Raw genomic sequence first — 18,907 nt, 5'->3', positions numbered from 1 at the left:
TCGTTTTCCTTAGATAAATGTACTCTTTCGAATTAACATTCTTTATTTGTCTCATAACAGCAAACAGCATAACTCATGTATACACAGATGCATGACACTAAAACAGGATTGTTGTGGAACTCAAACTGTACCAGTATTCAACTTATGCTACATCGGTAATCTGTGTAACCAGTGGTTGCAGAGGATAGGAAGTTGTTAAGTAGGAGGTGAATTAGTCAGTAAGTTGAATTAGTCTTTGCACCTTTCTAACCAAGCTACCAAGCTCTACACTCTTGTCAAAACATTTATAATACTTCTGGTTTTAAAAAAATAGAAGAATGAAAAAATACAAGTATGAGGGTTTAAAGTGTTATCATGGTGGCTACATCCTCTTATTTGACGCAGTTTATGGTCCATGCACATCCACATCACATAATTAATAACCTTAAATGTATAATAAGAAAGTAGGTCATTATTTCCTTAACCTATAGTTTTCAACTAGCCTATACTAAAACCACATAATTGAATTCCTTCAGTGTGGACCAAAGTGGTGGACCAGCCAAATGTAATCCATCAAAAATTATTTTTGGTTGTGATTTTTGCTTTTTTTCATCTTTGACAGAGGAAACATGATTTGTCATGCAAGTTTGGCTACATTACAGCAACTTGACTAATCCCGTCATCCATCCACCACATAATGTTTTTATCTAGAAAACAAAGAAGAAAAGAAGTTTGTTTTTTTCTGTTTGCATCCAGCTTCTATACACATTGTTGGTCACATAATTACCATGTAGCCCCTCACAGCCAGAGGCCTGTTTAATCAAAATGCTCCACGTATAAACTTTATTAGGCTGAAAGATGGATGATGCATACAGCACCTTTATTCAGTGTCAGCTTTAATTAAAATGGATACAGTTGGATTTATGGGGCTTTTACCTAACAAGACACAATCCACTTTTCCTCTTTTATTCGTAATTCTTGTTCTATTTAACATTTAGCCTCTGACTACTTTCATCAGCCCATAATATTGGATGTATCCATGTAGAAAGAAGACATTAATACTCTTTTCAACAGCTGCCATTTGCAATAATTAGCCCCACTGCTGCTAAGTGAACACAACAGCTTCACAAAATGGATGCCGCTTGGCACAGCAGTCACGGCGTGATGTATTACTGTACATTAAACTTGTTTTTATTCTCCTTCACAGCCCATAAATGATCGAAGAGAGGGAGTGGGATAAAGAGGATGGAGGGTGGAAGAGGAGAAATGATGATGAGATGAAAGAGGCTCAGCATAGAGAAAAAAGTAAAATAATAAATACACGAATAGTGGGCGTAGAGGAGGGCAAAGAAAAGAAAAGCTTTATTTTACATCTTCATCTAATTAGTGCAGGCTTACAATAATATCAACAATGTTGGTAAAATTGCAAATAAAGCAGGAAACAGTGCAGATATAAAGCTCTGCATAGATAATGATCCACACAGGCTGACTCACAAACACACATTTGACCTTAACTTGACAAAACTGACAAAGAAAGAACACATTGTTCCTGTTTTCGGGAAGAAACTCAGTGAAATCTAAATGGTGCTCAAGTTATTACAAACATTTTTTGTGATTCAGAGTAGCTCTATAGCCAGTAAAGCATTTTGTATGAGCTGCACTGACTGTTCTCTTGAACAGTTTGTACTAAGATATTCTACATAAAGTAATACAATTAAAATTTGTTGCTATGAAATGTTGTCTGGTGACATAATATCAAAGCTACGTAGGTCATCTTAAGGCAGGTTAGAGGGGTGTTGGATGGATCAAACAAACTGTTTGTGTCTTGTTGAAAATGATGTACAGGAGTAGCATTTTATAACCCCAACTCTGTCCTTTTTTCCTAACCATAACAATGTGGTTTTGGTGCCTAAACAATGTGTGTAAAACAGCAATCATTACATGTTTATATAACTTTTTATATGTTCATGTTACATTTCTGCAGGACCCATATTCTCACAGCTCTTGTTGTCCTGAGAAAAAAAATTCTATTACTTTATTTTGCATCAAAGGATTGAGTAAAAACATGCATTTAACACAAAATAGGAAAACATTGGCTAATATATCAGAGGGTTAAACAGCTGCTGGTCATACTTTGTAGAATATTATACACATTCAAAACTTTTACAGAAACTATATGCAATTAATGTTCTCTGCAAATTGTTACAAAACACAAGGGTGGGCAACATTTTTTCATGCATAAGTTATGTATTATCATGTGACTGAAATGTGTTACTTAAGTAATGTGATAAACTAGACAACCTTAATGAAAACTGGGCAACTCCATGTGTTGAGTAAAGCTAAGAGATGTATCTGAAAGCTTCAAAATGTATCGCATGAAAAAAAAAAGTTGAGTGTACAACAATGTTTGTAACCGTTTCCAACTTTTCCCTCATTACTTCCCAACAGGTCAAAAACTAAATGACAGAATAGAGTATTTTTTCAGAGGGATTTTTGACTTTAACATATGGACACACACACACACACACACACACACACACACACACACACACACACACACACACACACACACACACACACACACACACACACACACACACACACACACACAACAGGAACTTCCCTTTGTCTTTGTCTTTATCTGATGTCACATACACACACACACACACACACACACACACACACACACACACAGTGTATACAGTCACTTGAACACTCACACATATGCAAATGTAATAGGTATACTCCCTCACTGAAACCTTTATTTTCTAATTGAATATTAAACCCGAGTTTCAATTGGCATTATCTCGTAAAATGACACATTGTGTATAATGATTAATATTCAGCAAGGTTTCAAGAGGGCTGTCATTTAAAAGGCCAGACTGTGTGTGTGTGTGTGTGTGTGTGTGTGTGTGTGTGTGTGTGTGTGTAAGGTAGGCAGAGTCCATTTGTTATTCTCCTCCAACTCCTCTCTGTCAACATCACCTTTACTTTATCTTTTATTCTTTTTCTTTTCCCCTCCTCCTCTTTACTTTCTCTCATCATCTCTTTACTGCCATCCTCTCTACTTTCTTTCCTTTTATCTTCACTTCACTCTCAGATGGAAATGAGACCTTTACAAAAGAAACAGAGCGAAAAAATCAGAGTACGAGAGGGAGGGAGCAGGAAAGTTTCGCCACTTAGTCATGTATATGAGTGCACCAATGCCCATCTCTTAGTGCTAATGTGTGTGTCTATGTGTGTGATGTGAGCACATTTAAATATTTACTTCTCTCTGAGGAGTGTGAAGTGTGTCAACAGGGCCAAGCATCCGTGGAAAGTGCGGGTGAGACAGACAGACGGAGAAAGAAACCGACACACACACACACACACACTCCCTGCAGCAGAGTTCAACCAGTAAACACAGCATCAAACTGACAGAAGCTATCAAAATCAACAATAACAGGAGAAGTAGGGAAGAGCAGGATGATGGAGAGCAGAGTGAAGGGAGATAAGGATGTATGGAGAGAAGAAAATGAAGAAATGTGTGTGCGCTGGTGCATGTGTGGTGTGTAAAGCTTCACCACCTTCAATTTTTTATACATTAACATATTGTCAAATTCACTGTGACACCTTGGTCTACTGTAAACACGTAAGCACACTAAGTTGCATATGTACCAAAGATTCTCAACATATAATGTCTTGTTTTCATATTTTATCTTTAATAAGTTAACCAAACTCCTATTTAAGTTATTATCTCCATATCAATTTTTACAACATTCATTTTGACTTATAATAGGAGGAAAAGTAAAGATTTTCCTATAAACATTAACATTGGCTTCTTTTCCAGTGTACCAATGAGCCAGCATACAGGACCCTAAAACTGAAGCAGCGTTGTGGATGTTTAACCTTTTTCTTTTTATAATCTTGTTGGCTTGAGTGAAACATATTGCTGAACGACTAGTATCTGTGTGTCTGTAAGGTCACTGAGCATCTGCACACCTGTAGGTCAAAAGTTGGAGGAATGTGGAAGTGGCACAAAGACGGCCACTTCCTCTTGATAGTATAATAGAATAGAATAGAGAGACATGTCTGGTATAAGGGTACAGTGATGGCGGAAGAAAATAAATATTACCTTAAATGGCATGTAGTTAAAGAAAAGTGTACATGTCTCAATCTGCCGATGTCCTGTGGCCAATTAATGCATGGCAAATATCATTGCAGATGTTCGATACCCAATGGAGTGACACTTTGATAAGAACAATGTGTTAGAATTGCTTTAAAAGGGAAACACCATACTGTACCACTGAGACTTTCTCCTCAGCTTTCTAGGAAGATTTGTTGTTGTGGGACTCTCCCTTGAAAGTAATAAAATCAAAGAAAGACAAGCACTCAACTCTGACTTGATTCAATCTTAACGGCAAAGGGAAAAATTGCCATTACAGCAGCAAACCCACTTCTTCCATCATTTATTTTATGATCTACACCTGTGCATTTCATTTCGTTCTCTATTTTCCTTTTAGTGCAGGTGCAGTTAGTTTCAGCCAAGTTCGGTTATCTGCTTAAGTGCTGCAGTTCTCAAGAGCTACTTATCAGATTGGTGGGAGAGTAAGTGAGCTGTCCTACCCTGAAATAAATCTGGCACTCTAAAGAGAGTGTGCTTTTAAACACATTTATATTATTTAGCTTATTTCAGTCCAGTGTTATTGTAAAACTGGGCATGAGAACAACGTGTATAAATGGTCCACAGTGCCCTCTTCACACCTTCATATGACCTTCTTTGAGTATGTTACTTCAGGTGTTTTAATCCTGCATTAGTGCGTTTGTTCGCTGGCCACTTATAGGTAGTGCATCAAAGTATAAACACCTCACACAACCTGAAGGGGTTAAACTGCTTTTTGACACTCCCACAAATCTAGCTATGTTGTTGTTTTTTTAAGGCTGTGGTCACACATATGTGAATGCAGGCACCTGCCAAGGTGACATGTGGGCAGTGCAGGATGTGACACACACAGATATCTGCTGGTTTGTAGTCCATTTACTGTGGTGGACACACACACACACACACACACACACACAGTGTATACAGTCACTCTTGAACACTCACACATATGCAAATGTAAAAGGTATGCTCCCTCACTGAAATCTTTATTTTCTTATTGAATATTAGACACACCAGCCAAAGTTCACCACAGTTGAAGTCCATGCAATGCACAGATGTGAATTTGCTTTGCAACCAGAATGTTTCATTTGCCACATTGCCCGCATAGAATGGAAGTGAACGGAAGGTGAATATTCTCCAATGGTAAGTTTGCATATGCGTGACTGCAGCCTTAAGCAAGCTACGTAGCTAGCATGATTGGCTGGAAAGAGATCACTTGATAAGAGATAAAACACAGACATGATTCATATTTTGCTATCCTTATCATGTCAGGAAATTGAGTAAAATAATACTAATAAAAGCATCACAAAAGGGTCAAATTATCCTACATTATGGCACCTTCACAAATGCAAATTATCGTACAGATACGGTAATTATTGTTCATCTGGCAACCCTGGGCCACTCTCCTTTTGGCTCTGGTTTGGTCTCCCCCAGCTTTTAATGGAAATATTGTCTTAAACGCTAAATGTTTGCTTTTTTAAGAAGTTATTTGCATTTTTTTTGCTGTTTGGGAGGTCTAATACATTTATTATTATGATTAATGGACATCCACATTAACTTGAGCTGAGACACAGTGTGAGTCATTTCATTTAGCCATAATACACACAGAGAACTCTGAGGCCTGACAGTGCACAAGCCCTTGTCCCAGTTAACAAAGAACATCTCTTACACTACATAAAATCCCAAATCCCCTTGCCCCATATTTTATCTAGTAAAAAAAGTCAACATCGCACCACCAGCAAGGCCACTGTTCCATTTAGCTAAATAAAAAGGCTGAAAGCCCTTGGCCTATTTTTTTAACACAGCCATAAAGAGTTTATAGCTATTACTTTCATTCCCAAGGACCTCTGGATTCTTCCAGGGAGTCCCCTAAGCACAAGGAGGATTAGTTTAATTTCACTATCATGCATTCACTTAAAGATAGCACTATAAGAAAGGGTGCAAAATAACTATTCTCAGAGGTTTTAATTCTCCGTGCACCAACAGTAGAAAAGCAACAAAAAAGATGGAGATTACTGGGACAAAACCCCAACAGGCTGACATACTTGGCCTTGAAGATGTGACAAACTGTCCCCTGCATTCACAGCTGTTGCATTTCCTGCTCACTGCAGCTAGAGGGAGGTCTAGGTTTACAGCTGAGCTACATTCAGCCGCTGCTGTGTTGTCTTGGTTAATCTCTTTACTGCAGCAGGCGGGGTGGACATAGGAGGAAGAAGGAAGGCCGGCTGCTCAAAAACACAACTCACTGCTATAACAGAGAGAGATTGGATGTGACTGAAATAATGCTGGGATGTTATTGTGAAATGTTAGGGTGCTATTTTGGAGGTAATTGGAAAATGTTACATCTTGCTGATATGATGAATTAAATATATATATATATATATTTTGCTTGTGTGTTGAGTTGCATAGACTCTAAAGACAACTTGTGCAGAAACCCTTGAGGTCATAGTATATTATATGGTGTTTATAATCATTTAAACAGAAAATAACATATGTTATCTGATTATGTAATTGAATATAAGTATAATTTATCCCATGTTGGAAGATTGTTTTTGTACTGTATTGTGCCGTTTACCTTTCTATTCTTCTTTAGGTGCTGCCATAAACTACAAATAATTTCAGGGTTGTTACTACAAAATAAAATACCACTATGGGCCAGCTGTTATCATCAGAAGAAGAGCTCTCCGAGGTGAAGGATTTGATTGGTTCTCTCCTCTACGATGCCATGTTGGAAGGCGGTGCCACGCCAAACCTCGGAGTCGCCCACCCTCTCCTCCTAGCCAATCACAATGAGAGCTTTAACTCCCAGGCCAGCCTCCAGAAACAACTGCGACAGGTTAATAAGAATTAAAAGAACCTGTGACAGTATTTATGAGTGATAAGGATGCTTCATATGAGCAAAAAACATTGAGGAATACATGAAAACAAAGCCTGGTGGTATGTTATTTCTGAAATAGACTGAGTGAAAAGCGCATTCATTTCACCTTTAAATCTGTTCAGCCATCCAGTGCAGATGGAAATAAACAGGATTAGGGGAAAGAAATATGTTGCTGTCTTGAGACAGTTAAAAGAGAGCGACTGTAGAAAAATAAAGCACTCAGTATTAGAAATGTGGTCCTGTTGGGGATTGTAAAGAAGTTACAGATCAATACAATAGCCAGCTACAAGCAATATGATGATGACAAAATGCAGTTCAATGTGTTCTTAAAAAGAAAGAGAGAGAAATCTACTTACCAAGCATTTTTATTTTATTGAGATGGATTGTAAGAAGCAGTAAGCTGGATTTCGGTTCATTTCTTCTCATCCAGCTGCAGGGTGACATTGGGAACAAAGCACCGACCTACCTGAAGGATCTGATTGGTCGACTGTCGTCCTTCTCCGATGAGCCACGCCTGGCCGGCCTGGTGGGATTAGCGGTGACTATGGTGATGGATATGGCCTACACATCATCGAAACAGTCATCAGGTGTGAAAGGGAAGTCAGCGGGGTCATCATCGTGCCAGGTAAAGTCTCTGATAGAAAATAATGAGGGGAATATGTAAAAGAGTGCTTCCTGAAATATTAAAATAGAGTATATTCCTTTATATATCTACTGAGACCTTCCAGGCAACCCTTTTCAAAAGCCTGCTAATGAATACTAATGAATACGATTTAATCTTGATATATAACAAGAAGGTGATGAAGGGACACAAAAGGCTTGAATATCAAGGCTGGTGCAAAAAGTTACCAGCATGCATTAATGTCTACCTCCAGCAGAGAGTCTGGGAGCTCCAGGAGGTGATGGAGGAATACCTGAAGCGCTGTAGGATCAACTTGAGTGACAAGAACAGGCTGATCCAGGACTCGGTGAGACTTGAGGCCCAGCTTAGCCTTACCCTCACCCAGCTGAAGACCTGCCTGCTAGGGGGAGACTGTGACTCCAGGTGAGAGAGCACAGTGGAGTAGAGGATGGTGTCATACAGAACAGCATACAGGGGAGTAGAAGAATTGTTACATAGGGTAAAGTATAGAATTAGCCTGGCTAACGCCAGACTAATCACAAATTAGATTAGTCTGGACACCAGTAATCCATTTCTCCGTAGAGGAGGCGTGGTTTACGATCCTCCAGAGCCGTGTATTGGGCGCTACAAATGTCTATCAAAAGCGTCTGTACGTAGCTCTTAGCCAATAGTATCAGTTATACCAGATGACGTATGCAGAGCGGCAGAAATTGATGTTTACATAGCCAGACTAGCCCATCTCTACTTTGAGACTAAAATGCTCAATTCTGCTTCCTCAACATTTTTCTGCAGCATGTTCTGGCTCCGGCTGCTCACAGTCTACCGGCAGTGTTGGTGTGTGTGTATGTGTGTGTGTGTGTGTCTGTGAGAGAGTGTTGCTTGCTGCGTTGCTTCTCCAGTTCTCGCTTTCTGCAAGATTATTTATTTTTATGCCTTATTTCCCCCTCATGTCATTCATTCAGCCACACACATCCATTGATTTTATGGGCAACAGACGAGCTGCTGCAGGTCTCTGGGCGGCTCTGCTGTCCCCCGGCTCGCTGCGAGATCACCTGCGTTACAGCAGTGATCGGTAGCGGGGCTAGTTGGTCGATTAGGCTTTTACCAAATCCTGTCGGAAGCAAGGCTAAGGCAAAACATCCTTTTTCGCGGTGAAACAACAGTGTAAAGTCAAACGTTGTTCTTCGTTGCTCTAAACTATTTAAAATGCTGTCTACAGCTAGATCGAAAGAGAGTTTCGCGTCTGCTGCAGCCATGTTGGATCCGTAAGAAAACTACAAAACTACAAGCTTCCATCTGTCGAGTAGTATGCGTCATCATCTTGCCGTCCCTCCCCGTTCTGTGATTGGATCCTTAAAACAGGGCTAAGAAACAGCCTTAGTTGCCAGACCCTTTCGCAGTTTGAAATGAAATCTAGCGCGCAAGGCAGTATGGGTATACTCAGGCTAGTATAGAATAGTAGAACATAAGATAATTCTACTGTAGTAAAACGAGTGGTGGAAGAAATACTCAGATACTTCAGTAAAAGTAGATATATTATGGTCTAAAGTCAATTCAAAAAGTTACTTAGTGTTTTCAGCAAAATGTACTCAGAGTATCAAAAGTAAAAGTAGTCATCATGCAGAATTGCTCTTTTCTGAGTGTTATTCATGTAGAATAATGCATTTTTCTTGTTTTATCACTAATGAATACATATAAGAGTATTTCAATCTTGTACTTTGTCAATGTAGAGACACGCTTAGATACTTTGTTTACTCCTGGGTAGATTAGTTGTAAAGTAATGCATCATATCATACAAATGTAGCATATATTTATATGTAAAAAATAACTAAAGCTGTGAAATAAATGTTTAGAAGTACAAAGAACAATATATCCCTCTGAAATATAAAGTACAAGTATGTCAAAATAGCAATTATAGTACCTAGGTAAGCGTACTGTTATATTCCACTTCTGAGTAGAGCAGTGTACAGTGGTCATGTTGTGTGTTTTGTTCTTACACTGTCTGTTCCTCCAGGTCTCTGAGGCACTGGGCCAGTGGAGCAGCATTTCATACCCAGATGTTGGTTCACCTGGCTGGTCTTGAGGGTCAGGATGAGCCCCTGGCTGCAAGGGCTGCAATGGATCAATACAAGGAAGACCTCACACAGATCATACCTGCTTACAGGTAATACAGCAGTTACAACAATCTACCAGTCAATCATAGCAGAGGCTCTCATCACATGTTCCTGTGGTGCACTGATGTTTTTGTGGTTACTGGCTCCATGTACCACATAATCTGTTTGTTGCCATGCAGGTGGTAGATGGTAAGGCTGTAGCATGGGTCAAGGTTATATTTTAGACCAGATCTGGCTCATGGAGGGATACAAAAATGTTTTTCTATGCAAATACTGGACAGCTTTTAACATGTTGTTTAAATGCTCAGAGCACCCTAGTGTCCAGGTGTCCATATTACAACTTTAAGTTCATGAACACACCAAATTCAGAAGCATGACTTCCCACCTTTGTAAATGGGACCATCCAAGGAAAATGTGAATGCACCATTGGTGGACTGCGCTCCATTCTAGATTTTGTTGACCCTTTCTGTCTGGGATGTCGCTGTCTAAATGTGCAACTTGGGTGGAAGCGTTAACTCTTTCATCCCACTTTGTTTGGGCTTCCTATCAGCAGTGTCATGGAGTTTAAAAGGGCTTGGAGTTGACTAATAAAACATGCTTGGGCAGCAACAAATAAAGCAGCCACTTACTGTGCCATGGAGTCTACTGTTAACTGCTGATGTTTTGATAGAGCTGAAGGCTGTAGGTGGACAACCATTGCAGGACGTGTACGACACAGCATACGCTCCAGCTACAAACACATAAGGTTTTAGAACCACGTTGCGAGGGAGCAAACACACAGCACTTCAGTGGAAACAGGAGCTTAATAAAGCATACTGACAGTGGAAACCACAGCCACACTGGGCCTGGCTGTCTGCTACGAGACAAGCTATCCAGCCTGCTCCAAATTTGACAGCAAAAACACAAAGAAAGCACCATCAGACTGTCAGAAAAGTCAAGCCCAAAACTTTCAGCGTACATTAAGAGTTGGTGCTTACAGTAAAAATATCCAGCCAGACAGGCAATAGCTGCAAATATGACAGAATCAACCGCATGGGTATAAAATTAGAGGAAAACATGAAAGCCAAAACTTGAAACAATGTTTTTAAATGTATTTTAGTTGCTTGTGAAATGAGATGAGTACAAAACTGCTTCAAACAGGCACACATACACTAATAAATTGAAGAAAGAAGTAATAGAGTGGTTGATTTAAATGTCCTGTTCTCCTCATTATAGGTGTTATAAGTCTAATACAGTGTGTGTGCTGAAATGTCGAGGAGGTCTTCCGGCAGCGTGTGACCCCTCCAGCGAGGAGCCTGACGAGGGATCAATGACAGGACTCACTGTGACTGACAGAGAAACAGGAAAGAGTGTGACCGTCCCTCTATCTGCCATGAAGACAGAGACAGGTAGATTTTCTTGAAATAAAGTAAACTGCTTTTACCTTTCTCAGTCAAGCTGTATTTAACTGAACTAAGTTGAACTTAACAGGGAGAAGAAGGAGCAACTCTGGGCCTGATAACACCTCTGAAACAGTGACCTCCTCCATTAGCCTGGACCTTATCACCTCAGATCAGTATGCCCAGGCATACCTGCACCATCTGTTCTCTGAGAAGGGACCTGTGGCAGAGCTGGAGAACTACTTTATCAAGGCTAGTGACAATCTGAGAACACTAAGAACTGAACAAGGATGTACAAACAAGACAGGGGTGAGGAACGGCACAAAACAAAATGATGGAGTGCATCTGAAAGGCCGGGCAGAGGGCATTGATCGGGAACAAGCAGTGGGCAGGGGCAGAGGAGATAATCAGGGCGAGATGGAGAGGAGAGGAAGACATGGAGAGATGGAGGAATGTGAGCAGAGAGATGAAAGTTTGCCGCTGAGTATTGTGGAGACGCAGCAGGATGAGAGCCTCAGTCACAGTGCAACAAGTACATGAAAGCCATGAATGAACTAAACTCAGAAACATGAAGGATTTTTGCAATGTAATTTATTCAGAGAGCTTAAAACTGAATACTGGGGAGAAGATAAATGGCAATTTTTCTGATTTGTCTGCACTGCTTTCTGCTTCAAAAGTGTTATTTATTCATTTATTATCCATAACTGCCTATCCTAACTAAGGTACTGACACGTAGAGACAGACAACTCTTAGCGCTCTCATTCACACCTATGGGGAATTTCACCTCACAAACATATACGTCAGTCAGTTTCCATAAATGTTTGTAAGTTGTAAGAAAAATGTATGGTTGCCTTCTAAGCTAAATACCTGGGTACTCAAAATGCATGCATAGAAACTAACATGCAAAAAAACGAAAGAAAAATGACTTAAAACTGATGTGTAAGGAGAGCTAAAGCAGCCAAGATGCCTGTTTTATTATTCCGATTTACAAATATTGAATCCAAGGAGCTTAAACCTGGAGTGCAGGACTTCCGTTACATTCTTGCTAAAACAAACTACACAATGCTGATTAAGTATGTCACCAGCAGGGAAAGCTTTCAGTATTTCACGGTATACAGGAGTTGCGATCACTGGAGGTAATGCTTTATGTTTCTGGACTAAATGCGATCATCAAACAACGTACATGTAGTTATCACAGAGGAATTTTCTTACAAAAGCTCAAGTGTAAAATTTACTAAATTAGTTGAATTCCAATGTTTTTTAATTGGGCTGTGATCACTCAGGCAGAGTCAAACCAAAAGTTACGATCAAGGCTTGAAATGTTGATAAATCCTGCATGTCAGAAACACTTCTGCCTCAACTTGAATGACGGCCAACTAAAAGACGAATGCACTCAACACAGCCTGCAACAGAGATGATAACATGCAAATTGAATTTCCCAAGAAATCTTAAATTCATTTTTGAACATAGAGCATATATTGGATGATGTGGATTATGAGGTGTGTAGTCAGGTCTGCAACTGTGTAGCCATGATAAAACATGTTTTTTATGACTTCTGATAGCTCCCGTAACACATATTTCTATCTTCGGGTCCTGCTTGAGGGCTTGTAAATGTAAACCTGAGGTTGTATTGTATGTATTTATGTTAATATTATGTGTTTTGATGTAATAAACACTCACATATTGAGCTGCCCTTTCGAGAAGTTTGAATTTTTATGATAACTATTAAAGTAATGTTGCTTTATCTGGTAGAAAAATTGACTCAACCCCTTTCTTTTGGTACTAAACTAATATTGAAAGGTCAAAGAAGCACAACAACCTGTCCTACAGCTGCACACAACTGTCTGCCTTATGTTTTTGGCAGGAAATGCACGCTGAAAAGGGGACATTTTGAGTGATGTTCCCAGGAGAGGTGGCACTTTTCGCTAAGTGTTTCTCACTCAAAAAGGTTGAAAAGATGCTTTCTCTCTAGGTAATATGGTGTGCGATGCAGCAGGTGGGCGATCAGCACAGGAAGGAGCTCTTATGTGGCGTAGCTGGCAGCGCTGTGTGAATGTCAAGCTGGGAGAAGAAGAGTGTGTGTGTGTGTGTGTGTGTGTGTTTGGCTTTCTGTCTGTGGGTGTGTTGGCGCATGTGAGAAATGGTGTGTGTGATTGCATGGTTTTATATGTATAGATTAGAGGAAAGATGTGGAAAATATTGTGTATTTGTGTGGATTAAAAACGGGAAATGATTATGTATGTGTGCATGTGCATGAAAAGAAGTTGTGCGAGTTACTTTGAGGGATAAGTGGCTGCAGTATAGAAAGAAAAGGGGAGAGTGGTACAAGTGGTTGATGGTTTTTCTGAGTGTGTGTGTGTGTGTGTTTCAGGTCTCGCTAGCTGTCGATGAGTCACACTTCACAGCTCCAATTACTGGTCTCTGCTCTGCTAATGCCGTCTGATTGGTGTTATTACTCTCTCGCTCTTTTATTCTCTTCCTCCATCTTCTCTTTTTTTCCTTTTCTCCCACTGGCTCATCAGATTAGTGTGACTTTATTATTCACTGTAATATAAATCTGACTACCTGCACATGCACAAACACACACACGCACACACGCACACACACACACACACACACACACACACACTCACACACAGACAATCAGTACATGTAATTCGCACACACTATACTGCAATGAATAGAAAATTGCAATCATTTACATAACACTCATTCTCCCGCTCTCCCTCATTCTCACGCAATGTTGTTTTGTTTTTCATTTTTAATTTCTGTTCTCTCCATCTCTGATGTTTTTTTCCCTCTGGAGTGCTGTACTTTGATTCTTGCAGCATTCTGTCATTTTCTACTTTAAAATGCTTTCATATGTTGCTTTTTAGTTGCCAAGAGGTCAAGTCAGACATCAGAAAACATTTCAAAATATTTCAACTTAAAAAAAACCCACCATATATTTTCTATTTAAAAATTCCACCAAAATCCTATTATAATACTGCAAAATGTAATAATGCAAAAAAGTTACTACCTTCTGTTTGTTCCCAAAATGTTCAAACATGCATCAGCACTTTCTAATTTTAATGGTGGCCAATGGCTTTGCATGCTGGTTAAGAAGCCAACCTCGCTAACTAGATAGCTATCGCATATAGAGAGCAAACGTAATGATGTACCGAAGTTAGTCAACGGGTCTATTGAGAATTGACCTTTTTTGCATCGGATTTTGGATCATTGCAGAAGATATGCCCTGTGGCAAACACATTTTTGATACCTACGTGCTTTGTTCAGCAGGATCTCCACAACTGAACACCACTTACATTAGGTTTGAAGGGTTAAGAGAAGTAAAAAGCTTACGTTATGCTACAGCGAACTACTACACGGTTGCATGACTTGAACTTCACTACAGTTATGCTACAGACGCTCTCCAACAAGCTAACCAGCAGTTTTTACCAAGCTAGAGAAACGGTAACCTGATAAATTGTTTATTTACCTAATCTACAATCTACAAGCATTTACAAGAGCTCTAAAAAAACACAATAGAGGCTGTAAGGGCAGACTACTGAGAGAGTTGCCATCCAACTGTCGTCTCATTTAGCCACGTGTTAGCAACTGTCTTTTAAGGACACAGAAAATGTAAAAATTCACAAGTGGGGGCATTTACTAGCATATTTTATGTTGTACAACAAAAAGCAAACATCTCTGAAGCTTGACCACAGACCATATTCAGGCACTAACCAAAACCCATTCAAAACCCTCATTCCTGGGGCATTACATCTACTTACCTGCCACTATCAAGTCAGAACTGTTCTTTATACTATACAGGCTGGTATTTATTGCCTTAGAGAGAAACCTTTCAGCACACCACTGCTGCCTTTTTCAGTTGCAAAATCACTGATTGTTACAAGGTCATGGTACTTTGGATTTTTAAAAGCCTATTATTTAAAGTCACTTAAAGCTGAATTGTGAAATATTCTGCAAAAGTACTGATGCAAACAATAAAAAAGAAAACTTTCAATGAGGGACCAGCTGTTTTTCGTGGGAGGGCCAGCTCTAGCCCACAGGCTGCTAATTGCATATTCCCGGTCTATGGATTTGTGATTTGTGATTATAAAAATAAAAACAACTTAACTTGACACACCTACGGGCAAATTATCATTAAACCTAACCTGCATTTCTTTGGGTCGTGGGAGGAAATGTTACCCAGAGGAAACGCATGCATGGTGAGAACAACAACACTTCAAAGAAAAAGGCTTCACCACAGCCCAACTGGAGGATTTAAATCCAATAGCTTTTTTACTGTGTAGCTACAGCGCTAATAACTGACTAAATAAAATGTATTCAAAAATCATTACAAAGAACCCCCAAAGATTATACTACCACACAAACAAAAATAGAGCATTCAAACACCAACAAAATTCCACTAACAAACACACAAAAGAAAAAAAAAAAGATAATTAAAGGACTCTATGATGCTGTTGTCTCTCTTTTGTTTCCTCTCTCCTCTGTATCTTTTAACTCTGGTGGGACATGTGTGGACAAAAGGTCAAAGGTGACACCCACATCTAAAATAAAACCTGAGGAAGGACAGAGTGTCTTTATTAAAGTAGGGTACCTGATGGCCTGAGTTTATGTGTCTGGGTCTGTACCTGTGTTTGTCACTGGGAGCTGTCTACCATCTCCAGCCCTGAGTAAGTGTGTGTGTGTGTGTGTGTGTATGCGGTCGTCAGTGCACGTGTCTGTACTTGTATGCCACGGTCTGTTGTCGTGAAAGCGTCTCCGTGGCAACAGTAAATCGCCACAGTAACTCGACATCATCACGCCGCCCACAGCCTCTCAGCCGAGAACAGTTGCTGACACAGAGTAACCTACTGTTCAGAGTGTGTGTGTGTGCGCGCACACACTGCTTGTGTGTCTGTGTCAGTCGGTGAGTTAGTGTGTAAACTCAGTTGTGTTATGATGCTGTGTGTGTGTGTTTGTGGGTTCCTGTGCGGGTACCTGTCAAGAGAGGAGAACTTCTGGCAACAGAAAAGGTGGAAGAGAGCAGTGAAAAGGAGGCAAAGGAGAGAGAGCAAAGGAGCAATCCAAGGGACGAGAGAGCCAGAAAGGTTGAGAGGGGTTGGAGTAACGGAAGAGGGAGGTGAAAGTGTTACAGACCGAGGGAGGGAGAATGAGATGGAGGGTGGGAAGGTTTGAGCAGAATGATGGATTTTGGAGACTTAAAGGGACAGTTCACCCCAAAGTCCAAATATACACATTATTCCTCTTACCTGTAGTATTCTATGTGAGACCCTATGAGCCTGAACGTGACGTGAGATTGGCAATTTCTTACTTTTCTCAGCTCCAATTTTGTGACTAAAGTGGATCATATTATAGCATAATATCACCATATATCACCTATAGGTTTGTCACTGCGAGCATCAACTTACAGATAGAGTAATCATTCATAGAGTCAGTCAAAAATATTGATTGGTGCAGCTTCAAGAGCGGGATAAGACTTAAGTATTAAAGCACAGTACTGGTGGGTTTTGCATGTTTTAGCCCATTAACTCTAAATTGCATACACTTTACATTAATGCAAAGCCGTAAAGGCTCTTAGATTGATTTCCTACCTGCGGAGGCAGCCTTTCGAGTCAATTCATTTCACTAAGGGAAAATTAACTTTCACTGACTTGGAACTTGGTTGAGATATATAATCAATCACGGTGAACTATTTATTTATTTATCAAAGGTTTGGTTTGTTTAATGGATGCTCAAAATCCCTGAGAATGTTGAAGACAAAATGATCCCTTTTCTCAACTAACATTATAAAGTCATCCTTACCCCACATGCATGACTTTATTAATGAAAAAGTTATTTTTTTTAGTGAACTACCGGAATTATTTTGGTGGGTTTCAGTACGGCTAAAAAATGACCATTAGGTATCAGTTTTGAATGTGTCAGTTTCTGCTTTGATGCTGTCTTTTCAAAATAAAGCCCAGTGTTTGTTTGACCCATCCAGCAAATCTCACACCCCATCCTAAGTGGTCTTATACTCCTTATCCTTACTTCAGCCTTTGTCTTTACACTCCGTAACTCTTACAATCATTGAGATGTTGGCTAAATTCATTCATACACACATGCACACACAAACACACACTGGAACTGGGGGAGAGTTCATGCTCTGGTATTTGCCTGACATTTAATTTCAATCTGTTCCATGTGTGTGAAACACCTGCTCTTACATGAGTCCAAACACACATACACACACACACACACACACACACACACACACACACACACACACACACACACACACACAGGAGCAGACACAACGTACACTTGTGTAAAGTATTAGTGCCTGATGATGGTGTGGCAGGCTTTTATTCTATGTGTAAATGTGTGTTGGTTCTACCAGGACCTTTAGCGCTGGGAAGAAGATGTGACGGTCCCATTAATCCCCTGGCCCATGCAGACATCCAAACACCCCCTCCCTCTCTCTTTTTCAACAAGCTTGACATTACCACCACATAAATGCCACTTGATCTGCTGGATGGGGGAGAGCAGCATTATTCAACAGGAGAATAATCAATTCAGGAAAATGCCAACTATTACAAGTACATGCTTTGATGTGCTGTACATCATCAGCATAACAATAAAAATAAATCATGTGGTTCTTGTCCACATAGAACAGGATGGGACCAAGAACAGAGCCCTGTGGAACACCACGTGTTAATAGGACTGATGAGGGCACATAAATATTCATGGCCACACAGAATCTTTTCATAAGCAGATAAGAGTCCGTCTGCATTTGTGTTTCATGCTTTCTGTTACTGATTGTTACTGACTAAACATGCCATCAAATCAAACATAAACGATGAAGTGATATAAGTCGGATAATGTATGTCCCCAACGCATATTTATTCAGTAAAGCCTGGACTTCACTGTCTGTTACAGGCTGTAGTTTATTTGTGTTTTGTGGTGTGTGTTGTTTACATGGCTAATGGATTTTTAAATATTACAGTTACCAGTGTCAAGTGGTTATGTTTGACCAATCAACTTACACTTACAGCACCCATGGTTCCTCTTCTGCTGGAAGAGAACCTACTCTAAAACAGGAGCCAAAAAAGTTCCGCCAAACAGGGTTCTAAGAACTACAATTGTTGCTAGTTGTTACATTGCGGACACAATAAAAAAAAGTTTGTTTTTTTAGTACTAAGTTATTAAAACCACAAAAAGGGTCATCCGGTCTGAAAATGCCTGACGCCATGGAAAGAAAATGAAGAGTATGTTTCAGATTTACAGTTTCATTTAATTAAATATAATTGCCTAATACTTTTGGCCATTAGATCCCTGCCACCAAAATTAATCCAAATTACATTTGAAGCAGTCTCTCCTGGCTGTTTGACAACATATTTCCATTAAGAAGTCTGTGCACAAGGCTGGCCATTATTGTTATTCCAGTGCTGTCCAAGCAAGCTGTCATCCTCGACCTCTGAGACAGCACCAGCTAATGTCTGATTCAGAGACAGAAATAAACCATAAAGAATAAAGAAATATATGAATCAAATGAATGTCTAGACAGTAAAAGAATGTTGGGCAGACTGAAGAGTCAGTGTGCATTTTCCCTGTCGTCCTGAAGATGTAGACGTGGCACCCACTGCACTTCTCTCTAGAGGAAATCTTTTTTTTCTTCTTTTAAATCTTGCACTTGTGAAGGGCAGCTGTGGATAAGTGGCACTAACCCAATGCAGCACATAGAGACATGCAGACACAAACAGACACGCATCAAGACAAATAAAATAAAATCAACCCACACAGAGAAGCACT

At 39.9% G+C, this 18,907-nt stretch overlaps 1 protein-coding gene across 1 annotated transcript; it reads left to right on the top strand.

The window, feature by feature from the left end:
• The first annotated feature begins 6,327 nt into the window (after positions 1–6,327).
• Positions 6,328–12,805, top strand: LOC131993552 (uncharacterized). Its single transcript, XM_059359510.1, has 7 exons — positions 6,328–6,445; positions 6,714–6,956; positions 7,429–7,623; positions 7,874–8,043; positions 9,635–9,784; positions 10,950–11,122; positions 11,205–12,805. The coding sequence occupies exons 2-7, from the start codon at positions 6,771–6,773 to the stop codon at positions 11,651–11,653; spliced, it is 1,323 nt and encodes a 440-aa protein (XP_059215493.1). The 5' UTR covers positions 6,328–6,445; positions 6,714–6,770; the 3' UTR covers positions 11,654–12,805.
• The last annotated feature ends 6,102 nt before the right edge of the window (positions 12,806–18,907 follow it).

The sequence above is a fragment of the Centropristis striata genome, chromosome 20, assembly GCF_030273125.1.
Source record: "Centropristis striata isolate RG_2023a ecotype Rhode Island chromosome 20, C.striata_1.0, whole genome shotgun sequence".
NCBI lineage: Eukaryota > Metazoa > Chordata > Actinopteri > Perciformes > Serranidae > Centropristis > Centropristis striata.
This window is presented reverse-complemented; position numbering and strand designations above follow the sequence as displayed.